The sequence below is a fragment of the Heterodontus francisci genome, chromosome 3, assembly GCF_036365525.1.
Source record: "Heterodontus francisci isolate sHetFra1 chromosome 3, sHetFra1.hap1, whole genome shotgun sequence".
NCBI classification, from domain to species: Eukaryota; Metazoa; Chordata; class Chondrichthyes; order Heterodontiformes; family Heterodontidae; genus Heterodontus; species Heterodontus francisci.
In genome coordinates, this window is record NC_090373.1 from 41,152,167 (window position 1) to 41,176,502 (window position 24,336).

Consider the following 24,336-nt stretch of genomic DNA (forward strand, 5'->3'; position numbering starts at 1 on the left):
TTTACGCTAGGTATGACTCCAACCAGCAGAGAGTTTCCCCCCTGATTCCCATTGACTTCAGTTTTGCTAGGGCTCCTTGATGCCATACTTGGCCAAATGCTGCCTTGATGTCAAGGGCAGTCACTCTCACCTCACCTCTTGAGTTCAGCTCTCTTGTCCATGTTTGAACCAAGGCTGTAATAAGGTCAGGAATTATCTCAGTATTAGAATACTAGTGAGATGTTGGTTTTACAATATTGAAATTGTCTTCACTTACAGGTCCAGCACTGTAACTATAATAACAGAAATAATATTTTATTCCAAACGATAACGGATGGTGTAGATATCGACGATAAGTGGTGGACAGATGTGCAGAGAAAAAAACATATCAATGGAAATTCGGACATTTATTCCTGGATAGTTTGACATACAGTAAGTTGAATCCATTACTCGATGTTACCACATAGTTCAGTCAAAGTAGTCGGCCGTACAAAGACAGAGACAAACAGAGCATACAAGCATACAAAAATACGAATTAGGACCAGAAGTAGGCCATCCGGCCCCTTGAGCATGCTCCACCATTCAATAGGATCATGGCTGATCTGTTTGTGTTTTGAATTCCACACTCCCATCTACCCCCGATAACCTTTGATTTCCTTGCCTAACAAGAATCTATCTACCTCCGTCTTAAAAATATTCAATGACACTGCCCGCACCTTCTGAGGCAGAGAGTTCCAAAGTCGTACAACCATCTGAGGAAAAACACTTCTCATCTCTGTCCTAAAAGGGCAACCCCTAATTTTAAAACAGTGCCCCCTAATTCTGGACTCACCCACAAGAGGAAACATCCTTGCCACATCCACCTTGTCAAGACTGTTCAGGATCTTATAAACTTCAATCAAGTCTCCTCTCACTCTTCTAAACTTCAGTGAAAACAAGCCCAGTCTGTGCAACCTTTCCTCATAAGACAACCCACTCATTCCAGGTATCAATCTGGTATCTTCCAGAATACAGAAGTCAACACATGCTGCACCAAAAAAAAAGTTATTTTGTTCATGCATGACCAAAACTGTCCCTTTGGATGAATTATTAGAGAGCTCATTATATCCCTGGATTCATACCTGGACATTATCCCCTTCAGGAAAGGGTAAATAAAGAGAAAAAACAAATGGAGAAAAACAAAATCTAGAACAGTCTTAAGATATGAAAGATGCAATAGAAATGCAAGATGTTTTTCTTTTTATGTAAGCCTGGACAGTAAGTATCAGCAGACTAACTGACCAAAGGCAAGGGTATGAGGGACATTCTGCGAACCCTGACTTGAGATTTCTCCTTTCAAATCTAGGGATATTGGGGCCCAAATACAGGCCCCAGCTGCCACCTTGGCCAAGATCAGCTAACTCAGGATAGACTAGAAATTAAACTTGAAACCTTCCTGGCTATGGTTCGTTTACCACATTTTTGGCAGAACTTTGATTGATCACATTTCAAATGGAAATAAGAGCAATTTAAAATTCAATCATCTAAAATAAGTGTGAAAGCCAATGAAGCATTGTCTGAAACAAGTTCTTCAATCAATATCTGGTTCAAACTGGTTCAAGTAGCTGTATGATCCACTTTTATAATTTTACTTTTAACATTTATACAGGATTGAAATTCTGCAATATAAGTGAAACTATTGATTGGATTTTTTTTTCGGAAAAAATGAACAGAAAGAAGCTATGTGTGCTGAAGTCACTGTTACCTTGACAACATCACCCTGTTGAAGCTTAAATGTCCTGGCTCGAAGGCGTATTCCTTTCCCTGGCTGTGTCTCAATTCTGTAGATACATTCATGATTGTTCTCGTAGTTGGCTGGGTAGTTTGGTGACAGCAGTATGCCTTCCATCGCTGTTACAGAGGCTCCGCATTCAGCTAAGTCACAAATAGAAAGTGCAAGCAATTAAAACATCTTGTAGAATAAATACAGGAAAAAAATACAAGAGTAACTCAGTTATATAATACCGCTTAAAATTACTGCCTGATGCAAATAGCTCTGACAGTGTTCCCATGTAGGGTTATGCACACACAATGCACTCATAGGGCAGAATTTAATGCCAGCAGTGCGGGTCTCGGCAGCAGACGCAGAAGGGGGTGGCATCGCTGCTCGGGGCGGAAGCGGCTGCCGAATGCGATTATGCAGCAGCTGACCAATTCGAAAGATGGAGGCATAGGGCCCGGCCTATAAAGGGCTGGGAGCAGGCAGAAAGGCGCTGATACTGCAGTCAGCAGTATACGAGGGCAGATGCTCGCGCCATTTTTAAACAGCAGCTGTTGAAAGGTCAAACTTTGTGGCCCCTGAAGAACTCTCGTCATCTGTGCTTCCCCTGAAGAATCATCAACCACTCCCCCTCCCACTGCGGCAGAGCACCAACAACAAAGCATCACAAACGCCTGAGAAGGAGCATGTCGCAGTACAGACAAAGGGTGGCCCCATGGGTTAGTGTTGCCTGCCTACCAGTTCTCCTCCAGGCTGCTCAGGAAAGGCAGCAGGTACTGTTCCCTATGGATGGGAAGAAGAGAGTCTCCCACCTAACCAAGGAAGCTTGGACAGAGATAGCAGCGGAGGCCAGCAGCCACGGGATCCAGCAGTGTACATGGGTGCTGTTTCTCAAGTGGGTCAATTACTTCCTCCGCACCGCCAGGCTGAGTGTAACGAAATGCTCAGAACGCTGTGACTTTCATGTGGGCAACATGCGATAGGTATCAACGTGGGGAGGTATCGGCCAGACGGGCAAAATAATTTTTTGCGTTAACGCCAGCTGCCTCTTGTTGGTTGTATCCTCCAAGTCCCGTGAGAGTGGACGTAGGGATGAGACATCTGGGAGACCTCGTAATGTATCAGAGGGATGCCAGCTGATTAGGAGGTCATTGTGTGGAGACTCACTTTCCCCTTATGTCCGCAGGAGAAAACAAAAATAGCATACAATGCAAAGGAGAGGGCCAAGACCTGTGTTGCCAGATATTTGGTGTCATCCCTTGCTCTGGCTGGAGGGCAGGGCAGCTGGGTAATAGTAAACAGTGAGACAGGAGGGCAGAGCGAAAAGAGTGAGGAAGCCTCGAGCTTGGTGTTCACCGCTGGACAGAAAGGAATTGCGCAGCAAGCATTCTGCACTCTGAAAGCACAGGCTGCTGTCTCGACCAAGACCCTGCAGTCCACTTCTGCGGAGGAGGAAAACGATTCCTCAGAGGATACACCAACATATCATTCCCCAGCAGCCTCCACCAGTGCAGATACATTCATGTTGGTGAGTTTGCGGTCACGACCAGATTCAGGGTCACAAGCTGGTGAGCACCGCATGGACACGCAGGACCAGTTGATGGAGACTTTGACAGCAAATGGCCCTGACAGTCAGAGTGCTATTGGAGGCCAGGCCCATGCTGAGCCCCAAACTGTAGACAGGCCTCCGGTATTCACCACCCTTACCTATTGGAGATGCAGCAGCAGGAATGGGAACATCTGGCGAAACTACCAGAGGCAATGTGCAGCCATACGCGGATGATACAGGAGTCCATGCCGGCCATGAGTTCTGCCATGTCTCAGGTGTGTCAGTGCATGGCTTCATCCATCAAGAGGATTGCTGATCTTCATGGGAGTCAGATTCAGCAGACCGCTCAGTGCATACCATTGCTTTGACCATGAGCAGCAGTGGCCAGACGAGAAGGGAATGAGGCGCCTGAACTTCCCTCCAGGTGCCCCTCCATCTCAGGTAGACAGGGAGGTGCCAATGTGCACTGAAAGGGAGGAGGAGCGGCAGCTTGCCGCATCTGGGGGCTTCTCTCAAGGCACTCTGAGGGTGGACAGGTGTTCTTCAGCCCATCTGCCAGTGACCTGAGTGCCTCCAGTAGCTATGGTGACAGAGGAGGCTCCTGCACCTTTGCAGGAGATCCTCAGCATGCCGGGGCCCTCCAGGCCTCAGACAACCAGAGGTCGGCCGCCAAGGTCATCATAGGCCACAGGGAAGTGCAACAGCAGCCTGCCTCCATTACAGCTGTGAGTGCCAGGATCACACCTCGTAGGAGCACTCGGAAGCTCGTTAGGTGGTGCACCTAGATGCAACAGAGGGGCAGGAGTGTTTACAGTCTGTACATGTACATGATTGGCTTAAGTAAATAGTGTTTTTGCTTTGATTTTTGGATCGTTTCTGCAGTGAATGTTGTCTTGTCACTTGCTATGTACACCCTTGTGCCCTCATTGGCCTGCCTGTAGCTGTGGGGGGAGGGGTGGGGGGAGCAGTGGAAGGCAGAGTCTGGTCTTCTGCATGGATGGGGCAACGCGCATGAAGAGGCTGGGTGGTGGACGCTGGGAAGTACTAAGTGCAAGGATATGTAGTGGCAATGTGGGTTGGAGTTCTATGTGAAAGGCATCTCAAGGGCATCGTGCCTGCTGGAAACAGGTTGAATGAGTGAGTCATGAGTCCCTCTTGCGTGTCTCTCCATGGCTTTGGCCTCTGGTGCAGGTGCCTCATCCTGCTGTCCTGTTTTCTCTGCCTCCTCCTCCACATCCTCCTCGTCAGATGAGGAGTGTGGCTACTCCAAGTCCACTGGCTGCAAGACCTCTCCTCTCTGCTGTACTAGGTTGTACAGAGCACAGTAGATGACAAGGATATGGGAACACTTTGTGGGGCATACTGCAACGCAACGGAATTGTCCAGGCAACAGAATCGCATCTTCAGCAGGCCAACTGTCTGCTCAATCATGGCCCTGGTCGACCTGTGGGAGGCATTGCAATGTTCCTCAGCTGCAGTGCGAGTGTACCTCACTGGTGGCAGACTTGAATGGGTACCCCTTGTCCCCAAGGATCCATCCCTGAAGGTGTGCAGGAGGCTGGAATCTGTGGCTCCTGGGAGCGTCAAAGAACATAGACGTTGTGACTGTACCCAGGGAAGGGGGCACACACCTGCAGGATGCATGTTCGGTAGTCACAGACCACTTGGATGTTGATCGAGTAGAACCCCTTCCTTTTGATGAAAGCCACAGGCTGGTCTGAGGAAACATTTATTGCACTTTGCACCTGTGGAAGTTCAGCAATGGCCCCCGAAGCGAATAGACCTCTCTGCCTGTTTATCAGGGTCAGTGCGGTAATGCACAAACTCTCAAGCTCTCTTGAGCAATGCATTGGTGACCTCTTTAATGTAGTGGTGAGCTGCAGCCTGGGAGACCGTTCACATGCATCCCTGGAAAGAGCCACATGCATAGAAGTGCAATGCAGCGGTGACTTTCAGCGCCACTGGCATTGGGTGCTCATCGAGTCCCATAGGTCGCAGGTCGTTCTGCAGCATTATGCACAGGATGGTGACGGCCTCCCTTGACAGATGAAGTCTTCATTGGCACTGGCACTGTGACATCTGGAGGTACTTCAAGCGATTCTGGACGACTCTGGGCCGTGGTGGGCTCCATCTTGAGGCTCGTTCCTGCTGCCATTCCACTTGGCGTCCTTCCGCAGCTTGTCCAGCTGGAGGCTGGCCCTCTTGCTGCTGCGGCCGCAGTATTGGTGCCTCTGGCGCTCAGGCCACCCTCCCGCTGCGCCGCTCCTGCTCTGCTTGGTGGTCCAGGAAGGCTGGGTGGATGAGTCCCATGGCTATTTCAATTCTCCTTTACTGGTGACTGCCCTTGGAGGAGATGTCCTCCAGTTGGTCCCAGGCCTTCCCAATCCACCTCGCACCTGTGGCACTGAGCTTCTGCTTACTGTGCTGAGAGGTAATTAACCCCTGACATCTGCCCCTCGGCTCCTCTGAGCAGCCCCGCTGAGTGATTGCGATGGCCTCCTCTCTCGTTTCAGATAAAGTTTCCACTCCAGTGAAAGGCAGCTCCACAATGGCTGACCTTCCCCTCAGAACATGAGGCCTCACCTGGATGCTGCCACCTTTGAATGGTGGGGGAATATGACGGCCCGTAATCCCCGTGCATCACACATTTAATTCGTAAGGTCGCATTAAATTTCATTCAGTTGCATGTAAATAAGACTTAAATACCTCTTTGACGATTAAAATTTGCTTTCTGCTGCTTCCCTGCGGCATCCCTGCCTACCCACCGCTGGCATAATGCCAGACTTCCTGGCGTCAGACTTCCGAAACAGTGCTCCCCGTGCAATTCTACTACCCTCCCCCACCTCTCTCTACTGTTCCATCAGCCACCATTAAATTCCGCCCACTGAGTGCCAATTATGTGATGCAAGCCTCACCAAAAACCTAATACTTTAACTGGAAATTGTGAATTGTTTGTCAATCATATGCACCATTAACCATAATATTTAAAAATCACTAAAGTGAACCATTTATACAGCTTATTAGCCACAAGATTATCTATGGGTCATGATGCAGCAAACAAGGCAATTTTGGAATCCTAATAATAAGTGCGAACTTTTAAATTACTATTAAGCGTAGTTTAAGAGATTCATTATCAGTGTGCATCAGCATAAACATAGGATTGTATAGCATCAACTGCTGCTCATGCAATGCTGACCATTTCAGTGTTGGCAAAAACAAAAATGCCATTTTATTGTATTTAATTTGGAGACTGTAAGTTTATCAGCAAAGTCCATCAGTTTGAATTTTCTTGCAGGGTCTCTGAGTTATGAAACTATGGGGAAACTGCAAGAAATCTGAACCTGTGGCAGATGGAATAGCATTTATCTAGATTAGATTAGATTAGATTAGAGATACAGCACTGAAACAGGCCCTTCGGCCCACCGAGTCTGTGCCGAACATCAACCACCCATTTATACTAATCCTACACTAATCCCATATTCCTACCAAACATCCCCACCTGTCCCTATATTTCCCTACCACCTACCTATATTAGTGACAATTTATAACAGCCAATTTACCTATCAACCTGCAAGTCTTTTTGGCTTGTGGGAGGAAACCGGAGCACCCGGAGAAAACCCACGCAGACACAGGGAGAACTTGCAAACTCCACACAGGCAGTACCCGGAATCGAACCCTGGTCCCTGGAGCTGTGAGGCTGCGGCGCTAACCACTGCGCCACTGTGCCGCCCTAATCTGTACTGTGGGTATTGCCTGTATAATAGGCATGGGTGCATTCACTTTAGGAATGCTGTTGAATGTGTAAAGCACTGAGTGAGCTTTTGAAAATTTTTATACATGTGCTGTAGTCATGCAAAGTATACACAATGTCATTGTATTTGTAAAAGCACATACTGGCAGTACTGCACTACAATTTTCCACAAATTTACTCCAAAGTTCTGAGGAAAGGGCACAGACCTGAAACGTTAATTTTGTTTCTCTCTCCACAGATGCTGCCAGACCTGCTGAGTATTTCCAAGCATTTTCTGTTTATATTGCTGATTTCCAGCATCTGCTGTGTTTTGCTTTTGTCTTACTCCAAAGCTCCATTTGGATTTTAATTTTTCTTTCATAGTTCGCTGGCTATTCTAGTCTAAATTATCCAATCACATTTTAACACAACTCTCGGATCCCTGGCAAACACATTAGCTGCAGCCAAGAATGTGGGTGTGCAGCCAGCTGCCTAGCCTTTGCCAAGACTGCTTTCAGCCAGCAAGCAGGTGGTGCGCGTGCAGAATGGGGACGAATTTCCTTTCCAATTTTCTCTCCCGAACTGTGAAAATGAGCCATACTTCTGCTTGGTGGTTTCTCTTAGCATAACTGGATGATCAAAGCCACCACAATGTGGCACTAGCATGCCATACCATCTCAGTTTAAGTAGCTATAGCATATATTGATGAAGTGTTGAACTGTCAGTCAGAGAACCAGAACTCAATTCCCAGTTTTGACGGTCAAACACAATTTGGGCACAGCAGGAGTTCCACTCACTCCCAATGAGCAACAGGAAGAAAGTAATGAAGTCTCAAGGAAAGGCACGTCTTGGACCTACTGGTAAATTATTGAGGAGCATTGACTTTAGAGCAGATCTTCCCTCATTGTTGATGCAGCAGAAATGGTACACATAACAGCAGAGATACAGCAGTGTACAGGGAGGAAAAGAAGATGGGATGAAAACATTAAATAATGACCTCCAAAGTTTTTACACGTGACTACTGCCATTTTGGGTGTGCAGGCATCATCTATTATGAAAACATGTATGCTAAGTTCCACTGATAGTGACATTGACCTTCATCAAACTTCAGCTCCCCCAATAAGAGACTGTTGTTATATTTTGGAGAGGTCTTTGGGATAGAAAGCTTTGCCAATTAAAGAACCTACAAAACAGTTACAAATAGAAAAAACATTTTTTGAATAATTGGGAGATATGTATGAGTATAGTGCTCAATTTCTTGATAGTATCCTTGGAAAATAAATTTGCAGCAGGGCAGCAAATAAAAATAAACAGTAGTTTGTAGAACTCCCTCGATGGCCGAGTGAGGAAATGCATCACATAATGTGGTACTGTGCCATATAGGAAGATCTCAGAGATTCCAGGTATGATTTCTTATCTATGATGAGGTAGCCTTTCTCAGGTAAGGTAATAGTGAGGTAGTAGAACTGGATTCAGCATCCCTATGTCATTGAGAAAGGAAAAAGAGTCAGACATGATTCTATGATCTTACCTGCTGGAAAAATACAGGTTTGTCAATGCCAGGTGAGCAGAGGATTAGGCTTTGCTGTGATACCTCAACCCCTTCTGTTTGTTCTCCAACCTAATTCCTGAAAAGTGGTTCAATTGTTCAATGCCAAGTTTACAAGAATGGCTGTTTGGGAAAAGTACTGGAGAACAGCTGCTGACCAGAGAGCCAGGTGAGTTTGTGGCTTCAGCAGAATTGTGTAAACTACATTGATATTTTACTATATTAAATTAAAAGCAAAATACTGCAGATGCTGGAAATCTGAAATAAAAACAAGAAATGCTGGAAATACTCAGCAGGTCTGGCAGCATCTGTGGAAAGAGAAGCAGAGTTAATATTTCAGGTCTGTGACCCTTCTTCAGAACTGACAAATATTAGAAATGTAAAGGATTTTAAGCAAGTAAAGCAGGGGGCGGGGCAAGAGATAACAAAAGAGAAAGTGTTGATCGGACAAGGTCACAGAGAAATTGATATTTTTCTGCTATTTGTAAGATTCACAGGTTCAATGTGTGCTCAGTTTTAAAAATACATGGTTGGATTAATCTCAATTAAATACATAATCATTCACAACCATAATTTGTGCTACAAACAGGAATGGTAGTGTAGTGATCCTGTGACTGGACTAGTAATCCAGAAGCCTGGACTAATGCTCTGGAGACTTGAGTTCAAATCTCACCATGGCAGCTGGTGGAATTTAATTTCAATTAATTGATTAATTATTCTGGAATAAAAAGTTAGATTCAGTAATGGTGACTACCGCATTATCGCAAAAACCCATTTGCTTCACTAATGTCCTTCAGGGAAGGAAATCCACTGCCCCTGCCTGGTCTGGCCTGTGTGTGACTCCAGTCCCAAATCAATATGGTTGACTCTTAACTGCTTTCTAAAATGGCCGAGCAACAAACCAATAAAATCCTCCAGAGGGACCACTCGGCACTAGAAATGACAAAGGAACACCCTGCCCTGTCGACCCTGTAAAACCCTCCTCACTAACATCTGGAGACCTATGCCAAAATTGAGACGCAGTCCCACAGAGTAGTCAAGCAACAGCCTGACATAGTCATACTCACGGAAACATACCTCACATCCAAAGTACCAGGCACCACCATCACCATTCCTGGGTATCTCCTGTTCCACAGGCAGGACAGATCCACCAGAGGTGAAGGCACCGTTGCATACAATTGGAAGGAAGCAGTCCTGGGAGCACTCAATATTGACTCCGGACCCCATGAAGTCTCATGGCATCAGGTCACACAGGCAAGGAAACCTCCTGTTGATTACCACCTACTGCCCTCCCTCAGCTCCTTCATGTTGAACACTACTTGGAAGAAGTGCTGAGCATAGCAAGGGCACAGAATGTACTCTGGGTGGGGGGCTTCAAAGTCCATCACCAAGAGTGGCTCGATAACATCACTACTGGCCAAGTAGGCCGAGTCCTGAAGGACCTATCAGCCAGACTGGGCCTGCGGCAGGTGGTGAGAGAACCAACAAGAGGGAAAAACCTACTTGACCTTGCCCTCACCAATCTACCTGTTGCAGTGTATCCGTCCATGACAGTATTGGCAGGAGAGACACAGTACAGTCCTTGTGGAGACAAAGTTCCAATTTCACACTGAGGGTAATATATATTGTGTTGTGTGGCACCACCACTGTGATAAATGGGATACATTTAGAACAGATCTATCAGCTCAAAACTGGGATCAATGAGGCACTGTCGGCCATCAGCAACAGCAGAACTGTATTCAACCACAATCTGTAACCTCATGCCCCAGCATATCCCTCACTCTACTATTACCATCAAGCCAGGTGATCAACCCTGGTTCAATAAGCAATGCAGGAGGGCATGCCATGAGCATCATCAGGCATACCTAAAAGTGAGGTGCCAGCCTGATGAAGCTACAACACAGGACTGCATGCATGCGAAACAATGGCACAACCAAGGAATCTGATCAAAACTCTGCCATGCTCCCACATCCAGTCATGAATGGTGGTGAACAATTAAACAACTAACCAGAGGAGGAGGCTCCACAAACATCTTCATCCTTAATGAACGGGAAGCCCAGCACATCAGTGCAAAAGACAAGGCTGAAACGTTTTCAACCATCTTAAGCCAGAAGTGCTGAGTGGATGATCCATTGCAATCTCCTCCTGTGGTCCCTATCATCACAGATACCAGTCGTGGGACAATTCAATTCACTCCACGTGATAGCAAGAAATGGCTAAAGGTACTGGATATAGAAAAGGCTATGGCTCCTAACATTCCGGGAATAGCACTGAAGACTTCTGTTCCAGAACTGGCTACACCCCTAGCCAAGTTGTTCCAGTCCTGCTACAACACTGGCATTTACCAACAATGTGAAAAATTGCCCAGGTATGGCCTGTCCACAAAAGCAGGACAAATCTAATCTGGCCAGTGACCACCCCATCAGTCTACTCTCGATCATCAGCAAAGTGATGGAAGGTGTTGTCGATAGTGCTATCAAGTGGCACTTACTCGTTAACAACCTACTCACTGATGCACAGGTTGGGTTCTTCAAGGGGCACTCTGCTCCAGACCTTATTACAGACTTGGTCCAAACATGGTCTAAAGAACTGAATTGCAGAGGTGAGGTCAGAGTGATTACCCTTGACATCAAGGCTGCATTTGACCTAGTCCGTCATCAAGGAGCCCTAGTAAAACGGAAGTCAATAGGAATGGTGAAGATGGTGGCAGAGTGGTAATGTCACTGAACTGGTAATCCAGAGGCCCAAGCTAGTACTCTGCGGACATGGATTCAAATCCCACCATGACAGCTGGTGGAATTTAAATTCAATTAATTAATAAAATCTAGAATTGAAAGCGAGTCTCAGTAATGGTGTCATGAAACTATCATTGATTGTTGTAAAAAACCATCTAGTTCTCTAATGTCCTTTTGGGAAGGAAATCTGCCATCCTTACCTGGTCTGGCCTACATGTGACTCCAGACCCACAGCAATGTGGTTCACTCTTAACTGCCCTCTGAAATGGCCTAGCAAGCCACTCAGTTGGCAAGGACAATTAGGGATGGGCAACAAATGCTGGCCTTGCCAGCAATGCCCACATCCCATGAAAGAATAAAATAAAAGGGGGAAAACTCTCCACTGGTTGGAGTCACACCTAGAACAAAGGAAGATTGCTATGGTTGTTGGAGGCCAATCATCTCAGTCCCAGGACATCATTGCAGGAGTCCCTCAGGGTAATGTCCTGGCCCAACCATTTTCAGCTGCTTCATCAATGACCTTCCCTCAATCATAAGGTCAGAATTGGGGATTTTTGCTAATGATTGCACAATGTTCAGAACCATTCACGACTACTCAGACACTGAAGCAGTCCATGTAGAAATGCAGCAAGACCTGGACAATATCCAGGCTTGGGCTAATAAATGACAGGTAACATTTACGCCACACAAGTGCCAGGCAATGACTATCTTAAACAAGAGGGAATCCAACCACCTCCCTTTGATGTTCAGCAGTATTACCATCGCTGAATCCCCCACGATCAATATCCTGGAGATTCTATTAACTATAACCTTAACTGGTCCAGCCATATAAGTATTGTGTCTACAAGAGCAAGCCAGAAGCTGAGAATTCTGAAGCAAGTAAACCACCCCCTGACTCCACAATCTACAAGGCATAAGTCAGGACTGATATAATACTCTACACTTGTCTAGATGAGTGCAGCTCTAACAACACTCCAGAACACTTGATACAGTCCAGGACAAAGTAGCCCGCTTGATCAGTACCACATCAACCACCTTAAACGTTCACTGATTAAAAATTAGTAATATGCCTTGTATATCAGGGAGAACTGGTTGAAATGGGATAAGAAAAGGATGATGTAAGCACTGACTGATCAAGGACAGAAGGTGCATGCAAAGGCTCAAGAATCTACTGGCAGATGGATAACATTAAAGATGGGTTTCCACCAATGGTTTAGACAAAGAACTGAATGCTTTATCGGGTATTTCAGAATAAAGGAAATCTTTATTGGACCATAAGGCCTGTCAATAATCCATCCAGGTCCACCCTTGAGAAACAGTATAAAGGAAGAGACTTTGGGGAGCCCCAGTGCAGTAGGCAATGGAAAGAAACTCCTCAGGGTAGATCCATGCTAACACTCATGGGCAATTTGAGAAACCATGAAGACGTGAGGCACTAAGAAGAAAAAGAGAATTGAAGAAAGAAGGACCAGGAGCTGCAAACGGATTGTTGCAGTTGATAAGAGTTAAAGAGGGATTCGGTCTATATACATGAAAAAGTGCCATACATTGCATTCGGGTAGGAAATCTCATGGCTTACAACTTTGGTGAGCGCATTTTGTCACTGAAACCACATACAAAGGGCTAGATTTTGTGGTGCTGGTGGGGCTCCTGGCACCAGGCCGTAGAGGCCTTTCCAAGCCCAGGGCCGGCAGCTCAGCAGTATCGGCAGTGCCACCGAGAGTGGTGGCCACTGCCGGTACTGCAGAGGCCCTGGGCCCAGGCCCAGCACTGGAGGCCCAGACCTCAGGTAAGTGAGGCGGGATTGCGGGGCCAGTCTGGAAGGCCCTGATGAGGGCGGGTGGGAAGGGTGGGCATGTAGTGCAGGTGGAGGGGGGTCCGGGGAGTTGGATTTTTTCTCGTCGGCGGTTCTCCATGGGCCACAGATGGATGGATCCAACGCACAAACCCAGAGGGAGGGCACCTCGTATTAGTGGGTGACCTCCCCGTGCGACGGAGGCACTCCTTGCTGTCGTCGGCTTATCCTGCCCCTGAAAAAAAATTGCTTGGTGATGGGGAGGTGATGGGCCCTCTGCCCCTCGCCTCCGTTGCGATTCTATGGAACCCCACCTCCCACCCCACCTCAGCTGGGCCCATAATATTCAACCCAAATAGTGTGGATTGATACAGGCTGACAGGAAAATTTACTCTGAGATACATGCGAAGAAAATTAAACTTATGGGAGTTGGCTATAAACAGGCTTATGCAGCCCATTATTGCAAATTATGTGGTGATATAAGGGTTAACAACTGTCAAAGAGGTGATATATAGAGGGCAAAAGAAAACCAGAAGCTAAAAGAAAAGTAAAACACTGTGGATACTGGAAATCAGAAGCTGTGGAAAACAGAAATGGTGTTTTAACCTGTATGCTGCTGGTTGGAGCAAACGCTGTGGGAACCCAGCAGATGAGGGAAGCAACAGAGTTGTGAATCAACACGAGCTGCTGAGACAGCTGTTCAAAAGGCAAAAAACTTAAAAGTTGAAACCGTCACTTTGGCTGATCATAAATGTTGCCAGCTTCTGTGCCAAGAAAGGTGCATTTTAATTTAAAATTGTGCACCCACAATTGAGATTTAAAAAATTATATAATTTTTGTAAGCACATGTTATTTTGTTTTGTTTTTATCAGTTCCATGTTCTGTGTTTAGTTAATAAAATATTGGTCTGGTCTGCCTTCTTGCAAACAAGCAGAGGTTAATTCTTTGCATTGACAGCTTATTTTTCTAGTTCACCACATAACCACTTTTGTACTGTTGAATGTAAATTTATCTATCAGACATTATTCAATTTTAAGTTTCTAAATTGACTGATTTGATTGCAGAAATTAACCCATTGGGCTCTTGGGCAGGGCCACAATGGATTCTTTGTTTTTTGTCTTTTAATCAGGTGACCCTGGCTTTCAGGGTCTATGTGAATATTTCTATGTGAATACTGAAAAAGCTACAAGAGATTCAGCAGCTTTAATAATTTAGTAACTTATCTGCAGACATCAAATGTCACAGCCTTTCAAATACTTAACCTGAACCCAGTCAAGCCATTTGCTATCTTCCCAGACAAAGTGCTTGAAAAGGGGAGATATGGAAGCTACCTCCAAACTAATTGCGAACACTTATGTCTCTGATGTAAAGTAACATAAAATTTCCAAATCTGGGCATCATTGATTCTGAGAGTAGATTTGATAAAATATATTGATATGAGTTTCTACTTCAAGAACTCGAGAAGGGGAAATTTACCTGAAGTTTAAGGGAATAATCAATTTTTCATTACAAAAGAAACTAACGAAAACACCCTAGGTGGTTCCTGAGTATCAGGAAATAAAGTTTCTTTGAACATTGCTAAAGGCTGCTAGTTCAACAACAGCGCTATTTAAATTTGGGCTAATTTTGAAATGATAGAATGTCCGGCACAATATAGCAGGTTTTCTTTTGGGAATTAGATGGCTATCTAAAATAAAGAACAAACAAACAAAATGTGTTCATAACTGGGACCACTGGGAATGTTTGATTTGATTAAACATATTATGAAAATATTTATTGAACAGTAAAGTTCCTCCAGGGCTCATGAATCAGATAGAATATTAACTAGTGGGATGCCCCACTTAGAATAAAAGATGGAGACAGGATAATCACAGCACCAACAGCAAATTGGAAGAATCACCCTGGGCATAATTTAATGGAATACATCTGGTATCTATGTACATTTTAGTGAGAGTCAGGAAGGTGTAGTTAAGAATTGTAAATTGATAGCTTTCTCTTTGGGATATGTGTATCCTTGCCTATGAACTTTTCAAGAAAACTACATCTGATAGTCTGGCCACTACCTGAGGCATTGGGACCATGCAGAGGGAGATAAGCAAAGACCTCTGGACAGACACCCTCCTTGATCTTCTGAAAGTCCAGAAATGGCTTGTATCAGATGGCATGTGTGGCATGATTTTAGGATACCGGTTTATGTGTGCAGGTATGATTTGTTACAGGTGAAGCAACTAACATGCATGGTTATTTTGCACTGAAAAATGGGTCACAGACATGCTCTGTTACTTGACAACAGCACAACATGAAATGGTTAATGTGGCCAGTAGAGTGTGACATTTTAAATTATCGAGGCATTGACACATACTCCACAGAGAAACTGACTTTCAAGTAATCAGGATAGAATTAAACAGAATGGTAATGGTCATAGGAAGTAAAATTAAAGTTCAGAGGGATATAAAATTTGGATTGGGACAATTGAGGGCTAGGGAGAAATAATACTTATCAAGAACTATCCACAAGATGGAAACAGGTAAAGGGGGAGCTGGTTAATCTTTTAAGTCCATGCATGATCTGTTGTTTGAAGCATATGTACTTACAACATGGCAATAATTTAGAATTAGCGGCACTCCTGCAAAAGAATAAGAAACATTATCGAGTGAGGTGATCTGCAGATCGGGAGTGTCAGTCCAAATAGTGGTGAGGGATCACATTCTAAAGTTTTACCGAAGTACAACAGATAATGGGTATTTAACACAAATTCCATATTTATCACTACCCACAGAGATTTGGGGTTGTGAAAAGAGGAAACTGAACTCTGAAAACCATGTTAAACAAGTTCAGTGCAGATCACCCCACTCATGGGCTAGAGAAAGAGTGGGAAAGAGCAACAATGAGACAAAGGATGAGGGAATATAATCTTGCCCAGATAAAACACAAGGTTCTGAGAATAGTTTAGTGGTAGCTCATACCCATGGGAGTCCGTACAAGATATGAAATTGTCCCCCCTGGTGATATTTAATCTGTCAGCCATTCAAATGCCAAAAGGCTTGTGTAATCGCACCTCTGAGGTATTTGACAACACAATGCTACAACAAATAGTTAAGGACTTTGTGTAAAGGAATGCTGGAAAAGATAGAAATTAGCCTCCCTCTCCTCCCCTAACACCACCCCCCCCCCCCCACTGCCCCCCCCATCGCACCATGATGAGCACCATTATAAGGTAAAAGTAAGTGATAATGAAACAGAGTATTTGAGAAGGAGGTGAGGATTAGGAGAGTGGATAGGAGTAGGAGCTACAGCAGGCGCTGCTGTTTGGAATAGGATATGTATAGAGTTAATGTGGGAACATCATCAGACTATGAGGGAAAAATTGAAGGGAACTTTGACTAAAATGAATAAGGGAGGTTCCAATCAAATTGAAGACTTGTGGGAATGCTAAATAAACATTAGATATAGTACAAAATTTTCAGGAAGTCCAAGGCAAACTTAATAAAATAATTAATAAGAGAATCTATACACCTGTCAGGTCAAGTGGCCAACCTTTTGTTTTAACCCCTATAAAATGACTCAAGTAGGAAATGCCTACTTAATCCCCAGAAGAACTTTTCACCTAACCCAAGTACAAGTGAAAATTACCCGACAACAAGAGACCCTAGAAGCCATAGTAAAAACATCAGCTTGAAATAGATAAAGAAATAGGTTAATAGTGTTACGACTGAGGTGGGAGGAGTGCACTGTCTATTGTAGTTCCACTTCTCCACAGGTCGCAGCATATTGTGATGAAGACCCCCACTTGCCAGGAATGAGGCATATTAATTTCATCATATGAACATTCATTTTAAACTGTTGCTGGAATGAAGAAGTGACTTGTTTTACAAGAGATCACCAGACACCTAGCTGGAGGACATTTGCATACTAAAAGACAGTGTTTGGAGAGACAAAAGAATTGCTCACTGATTCAATTAACAGAGATTGGGCTGGGCAATCTTATCAGGGTGGGAGACAGCACGATACTGCCCCCCAGCGAGAGCTTTGGAACTCACAAGCACAGGAGTTTGGTTAAACAGTTAGTCACGTGACTAACCTGCAGGCCAACTTGGAGTTTTGAATTGTGCTCACAGGACAATTTGAGACACAGACTGCAGAGTGTAACTGAACCTGGAACAAAAGAGCTCTCTCTCCTGGCTGGCTCTCTCTTGCTTTCTCACAAGCCTCCGGACCCACTGAAGTTGCATAATCCTCAAGAGAGAAAAGACTCCTACATCGAAAAAAGTCAAAGCGTGCATTGGGTCCCAATGAGCAGCAAGATTTACTGGAAACCAAAGACTCAACATCAAACTCAAAGGACTGTAACTACAATCCATCTATTGACTCAAACTTTTCCCCTTTATTCCTTCTACTTTTTCTGTCTCTATCTGCGTGTGTGTTTATTGCGTATGCATGCAAGCGTGAACGTGTTGCATATTCGTAGTCGTTAACCGAATTAGAGTTTAAGATTAATAAACTTCCACCTTTCTTGTTTAAATCTAAGAAAACCTGTCTGATTTTTTTTGCCTTACAACAGAAAAGTGGTGAACAAAGATTCACTGAAGGGGAATTAAAGCAAGGTGTTTTTAAAGTTAAACTCTGTTACAGTTAAACCAGGCAAAGGCTGAGAGGGAACACCTTGACCCTTTTCTCACCTGGTCATAACAATATACTTAAATTTTCCCACTTACCAATACGGTCAGTCACAGACTCTATTTTTCCCAAAATAAAACACACCACCCAGGCTTCTTTAATAAACAACAAAATTATCAGTTTATTATAAAATAAATCTTAACAAATAATGAAGTAAAGCATAAACACACAGATTGAAACATTAACGTTCCTTTTTTTAACCTTAGCCCCTCACACTCACACACACTGGTTTACCGGGAGAAAAAAGGGATATTTGCTTTTAGAGCTCTATTATAGACAAAAAAAAACACTTGGGCAGAATACTTGCTCATTTTTGAAGAAAGAGCAGATGAGATATGTTGTGTTCCAAAACTGGCGTACAGTCTGGCCTCCGAGTACACGTAGATGGGTCAATGCGATCTTTTAGGATAGCTCTTTTCATGCGGTGTTGAGAATTAATTTTGCAGGCTTTTCTTCAAAGATAGGAGATGAGGATGAGTTGACACAGTGGACTTCTCAGCTTCTTTTGGAGAGGTGCTGGAAAGCTGAGCTGGGTTGTGGTCTTCTCTCCTTCCTTGGGAGTTCTCTCCCATTTTATATAGTTCTCGGTTGCTAATTGAGCTGGAAGTCAGGTGGTTTCTTGGAAAGCTTGTTGTTGTTGCTGGAAGTCAGGTGGTTTCCTGGAAAGGCTTGCTTTCCTCACAAGACCTTTCCAGGGACTGTTTTTTCAAAGTTAAGTGGCCTTTCATGACCCCCTCTGAAAACCCCAAAGTTTAACATTTTTTCAATCTTTCAAAAATTAACAAAACACAGAGGCACTTTTGCAACAATAGAAACAACTTAAGGTTTTGTTTCCCTAGAAACAAACCAGTGGAATGATTATTCTTAGCTGATGACAGCTGTCGAACACCCGAAAAGGGGCCCATTGTCAGATGATGCCTCTGCATTAGTGGGCAGATACTTAAAACAAATGACCATACTACAAAACTGTGTTGGGCTTTTCACTTAACCTTACCTAATTAAGATGCTTGCTGATATATCTAAGTTAATTACTGTGTGGAAATCAAATAGAAATTCCTTTAGTGAACAACACTAGGGTTCAATAGCCTGATAAGAAATAAGAAGAACTGAACTGACTGGCCATTATGGACAGTTCATAAGCAGGCCTTATGAACAGCCTTAGAAATAAATAACTGATAGTGTAACAAATACAAATAATGAAACTTCTGCAGGTTAGCTTTGAATTCCTGAGATGGAATGTTTCTGGGGAGGATGCAACTGATCAGGAAGAACAGATTGAGATGAGATAAGAAAAGGATGATGTAAGGCCTTACTGATCAAGGACAGAAGATATGTGCGAAGGCTCAAAAAGCTAATGGCAGGATGGATAACATTAAAGGCAGGCTTTTACCCATGGTGTAGACAAAGAACTTGATGTTTTATAGGGTATTTCAAAAAAAAGTAACACTTTACAGGACCAATCTATCCCTGTCCACCCTTCAGAAAGGATATAAATTAAAAGATTTTGGGAGATCTCAGTGCTGTAGGCAGTGGAGAGTAACTCTGAAGGATAGATCCATGCAAAGACTCTTGGATAGTTTGAGAAGTTGTGAAGACATGAGGGACTGAGAAGAAAAGAGAAAGCAGAAAGAGTTGTTTGTGCATGCCAGCCATCCTGCCCGACCTGGGTCGGTACTCAATGCTTGTCACAGTTGTATGTTTTTGCTGTATAACTAGTGTTTTATATTCCATCTGAAATTCTGATTAAACACAACATACCCACCATATTGGGTGCAGTGAATCCTGAATGAAAAATTAAAATTAGTAAAAGCTCCATCCACCACCGACACACAGTGGCAGCAGTGTGTACCATCTGCAAGATGCACTGCAGCGACTCACCAAGGCTCCTTCGACTGCACCTTCCAAACATGCGACCTCTACCATCTAGAAGGTCAAGGACAGCAGTTGCATGAGATCACCACCACCTGCAAGTTCTCCTCCAAGCCACACATCATCCTGACTTGGAACTATATGGCCATTCCTTCACTGTCAGTAGGTCAACATCCTGGAACTCCCTTCCTAACAGCACTGTGGGTGTAATGACACTACATGGACTGCAGTGGTTCAAGAAGATGGCTCACCACCACCTTCTCAAGGGTAATTAGGGATGGGCAATAAATGCTGGTCTAGACAGTGATGCCCACATCCCATGAGCGAATAATAAAAAAAAGTGGCTAAATATAATATGATACCCACGATTGGATTTTAGCAGACATATTTCCATTCTATGGGTTGAATTTTACCGGTCCTTCGACGCCACAGGTCACGGCGTCGGGGCCGGTAAAATTCGACAGTGAGGGGCCCACCTCGACCGAGAACGGCCCGCCACAAATTACCGGTGGCGGGGGGACCTCGATGCCGCCCCCCTGCCGCTCGGCGGCAGCACCCCAATTAGCAAATGTAAAACGGTACTTCTGCAGATTATGCAGTCAGGTGCCTCTCCTGCACACTTCCTCATTTTATGTAGAATGGGTGGCCGTCACGTGCCGTCCCATTTACAATTAGAAAAGCCAGCGGGTCTTCAGAAGCAGCAGGTTTCGCTACAGAAGGTAAGTTCTGATATTCAGGGGTCTCACTCTGCATTCTGTAAGGGAGGGGGGGATTACAGGGGTCTCACTCTGCATACTGGAAGGGAGGAGGGAGGGGGTCTGGGATTACTGGAGGGATGTAGATATGAAGGAAGGTACTGTGCACCCAACCTCTGTAAACAGTGTACGCTCTGCGTTTGTTTGTGTTTGTGAAGAGCAATGGCACTCTAGTTACCCTGTGTGTGGGGAGGGTGCCAGAATGAGTAGGTGCGTTAGGTTATATTGATGGTGGGGGCAATCGATTCAGCTGGTAGGATCTTGATGTGCTCATGCTGTGCCACTGTGAGTGTTGGTCAAGATGGGCAATGCCATGCCACGCCACATAGTTGATCCATGAAAGCAGCTGATGTACCCGTCAACACCAATCCCTGCCCTGTTAGGAACCTTCATATGAAGGGTTCAACTTTATTTATCACATGGAAATGGGTATGGCTCATCGTACATTGTGTGATCCTCTGCTCCTGAGGCTCCGTATACACCGGAGCCAAAATCAACAGGCAGGTGCGATCCACATAGAGGCCCCCGGTCGTGAGCAGTACCCCCCAAGGAGAGCTCGCCATTACGGTCGCCGTGCATCTACAGGCCCCACATGACATGCCATCACATGTCAGAGCACCAGTGTCAGTGGCGATTGCACTTGTAGATAGGGTGGTGACACGTCTCTGTGCCCTGCTCAAAGATGACCCGCAGCCCATGGGCTTCAGTGGACATCCGATGCATGCGATCCTCATAGTGGCAGTGTTTCACAAAGCTGATGCCTCTGAAGCTTTTCAGGGGCCCACCAGAGACCTTTGTGGGGTCACACAGTCAGCAGTGCACCGCTGCATCAGGGAGGTCACCAATGCCCTGCACTGGAGGGCCAGTGAGGATGTCTGCTTCATGACGGACTCACTCAGCCAGGTCCAGAGGGCTATTGGTTCTGGCACTATTGCCAGAGAACCATAGGTTGTAATGTTCATAGACTGCACTCATGTGGCCATTAGGCCTCCCGCCCGGCTACCATCTGCAGGAAGCTGGTATGTGATCACTGCAGATGCTTCATGAAAATCTGTGCCCACTTCTTAAGCAGCTGCCATGCCACCTGGGTCCTGCACCAGTCCCAGCTGCCACCGCTGTTCACTGAACTGGCTCAGATGGAGGGGTGGCTTCTTGGAGACAAGGGCTATCTTTTGCAGGCCTGACTCCTGACACCAGTGAGAGATCTCACCACTGCTGCAGAGGAGAGATACAATGCCAGCCACTGAGCTACAAGAGCCACCACTGAGCAGATGATCAGCATGCTGAAAGAGTGCTTCCAATGTCTGGATAGATCAGGTGGTTACTTGTACTACAGGCCGAAATGGCCAGCTCCTTTCTTTGCAGCTCGCTGTGCTCTGCACAACTATGCAACCAATAGGGACCAGGCCTGACATGATAAGGAGAGACATCAACAGGATTCCTCCTCGGACTATGAGGACACCAAGGACCTACAACATAAAAGACGCTTGGGAGGGCAGATGGCACCCAGGCTCTGCATGTAGGGCTAGCACTGAGCTGGGGATGTACTGCAGTGGCTTATCAGACAAAGGCCCTCTGCTCCATAGGAACCAACATGAGCTCTGCAAGTCACACATCACCCTCGCTCACCTGCTGTGTGGCAGTCCACATCTGCAGCCTCCCTGTGTAAACCATTAGAGGCAGCAGCTGACTGAGCCAATGTCCATGTCACTGCATCCATGGAGATGCTCATGAGTAATGGTAGCATGGCAATGATGTTATTGCATACGTTGGCTCTCCTGTAGGGCCAGTGGTGCAAAGGGATGTGACATTGGCACTACATGCTGGCACACATCATTCACACAGAGAAAAGGGCACACATGTTGGTGAGGAACATTTAGTGAAAGACATATTTACATTGCTGTGACACCTATGCATTCCCATTTATGTCAATGTGTTCTTTTTAAATAGTTGCGAGTGTCCCTAATTGGTGCAACCTCTGCGCGAGCAGCCTGACTGGAGGACGGCTGCTGATCTGATTGCCCTTTGGTTGTGGATTACTTTGGTGCTCGTACGTTGTGTAATGAAGCCTAGAGGGCCCTGGCTGGCTGGGGGAGTACTGGTTCATCCCCTTTCGGCATTGGACCCTTTGACGGTGGATGGCCCCACGGCTACTCACCTCCTCTGCCATCTCCGGCCAGACAGCCTTGCTCAGGCGAGAGGGCCTCTTCTTACTGTCGCTGGTGAAAAGGACCTCCCACCTTGCCCGCACAGCCTGGAGGAGAGTGAGCAGAGAGGCTTCGCTGAACTGTGGAGGCACCCTAGAGCACTCCTCTGCCATCCTTGGCTTTTGGCGTGGTCCTTTAAATGCAAAGGTGACTCCACCGTGTAACTGCTCTAACTTCTGGCTGCAAGGTTTGTCTTGCACATGTTTGAAAATCAATGCAGGACTAGTGAGGAAATCTGTGCTGCTGTCATGGTTTTTCAACTATTACACATTGACACATGTTCACGAGCACTTTGCTTCTGCAGCAGCTGATCATATTTATTGGTGTAATATTTCTAGTTGGCAATGCAGCCAGAATATGAACATATTTGCCTGTTTTTTAACAAAGATTTTTTAATTGCAGTTACATGTATTTTCACATAACAGTTGGCAGAGAAATAAATACAGATTCCAAATGCATATTCGTCTGCGGCTTTTCACAGTCAGATGATTAGAAGCCCACAGTATGTAAATATTCTTCAATAATGCTTTTATTTCTGTTGTGTATTTGTCTTTTATGGTACATTTAAGTCTCACATCCTGGAATGTGAAAAATTAAGATTATTCACCCAGGTGCGGCATGCCTACAAGAAGGAATGTTACACTTGAGTGAAAGAAGAGGATCTCAACTGCACAAGACACTGGGACACAGCAGGGTAAGTATGTGGCAGCAAAGCAGAAAGTGCTGGAGAAACTCAGCAGGTCAGGCAGCATCTGTGGAGAGAGAAGCAGAATTAACTTTCATGTCTGTGAACTTGGTCACTGACCTGAAAGTCAACTCCGCTTCTCTCTCCACAGATGCTGCCTGACCTGCTGAGTATTTCCAGCACTTTCTGCTTTGTTGCCAGATTGACAGCAGCCCCACTCTTCAACAGTGAGGTGAATATTTATTTGACAGCTGTCAGGAAGCTGGTGCTGGGGTGCTTTAAATAGGGCCCCAGCACCCGCAGCACAGCTGTCAAAGGGTTCCTCACTGCGCCGGATATCCCGTCTCTCCCCTCGTAATATGGGGGGGGGGGGCTCGGCGCAGAGATGCTAATGGGCCCCCGTGTGTAATATCATGGGGGCTCTCTGGCAGCCGCTGAAGTTCAAAGGGCACCGCCGCAGAGCGCGGCGCCTGAATAAAATTCAGCCCTATATGTGGATTATTGGAAGACATGCTGAACTCTGCTGTCTTCTCCTCACCTTGTCGATGTAATAGAGAAAATTCTGCAATAAACAAAACATTTTCAAGCAACAACAATGTTCACAGTAAACAATAGGTCCAAATTAACCAATCACAAATTGGTCTCATTCATCAGAGAAAGATAACTTTTTTGTCCTGCTTTGAGCACAACTCATATCTTCTTTAACATTGCCTCTTGCTGCAATTTCCTAATCTGCAGAGAGTCCACCTGATTTATTTTGCAGTGGTTGCACCTGTTCTAAGCTGAATGGTATCACTATTTATACTTCATCACATAATAATAAAAAATCAGATCTTTGGATGAGTATTCAACATACAATATACAACTGGTCTCTGATGAGTATCCAAGTATTCAACAGATTAAAAATCACTTTAATTTGTAGTGTTTTGCTAACAATTTGACTTTCAATAGATGTTTCTAGGCACCGTCGATGTGAAGTTAAGCAATCCCTGGAATCGCTTAGCAAGTAATAGGTTTATTTTCTTGTCAGGAGCTTTCCTCGCAATA

The 24,336-nt window shown here is 45.1% G+C and overlaps 1 protein-coding gene across 3 annotated transcripts in view; it reads right to left on the reverse strand.

The window, feature by feature from the left end:
* LOC137355859 (CUB and sushi domain-containing protein 1-like) overlaps positions 1 to 24,336 on the reverse strand; it is a 1,186,508-nt gene that overhangs the window by 700,628 nt on the left and 461,544 nt on the right. For all 3 annotated transcript variants that reach the window (XM_068021465.1, XM_068021474.1, XM_068021456.1), the window contains exon 17: positions 1,724 to 1,893. In XM_068021465.1, the coding sequence (XP_067877566.1) occupies positions 1,724 to 1,893 (170 nt within the window). The remainder of the gene's footprint in view (positions 1 to 1,723; positions 1,894 to 24,336) is intronic.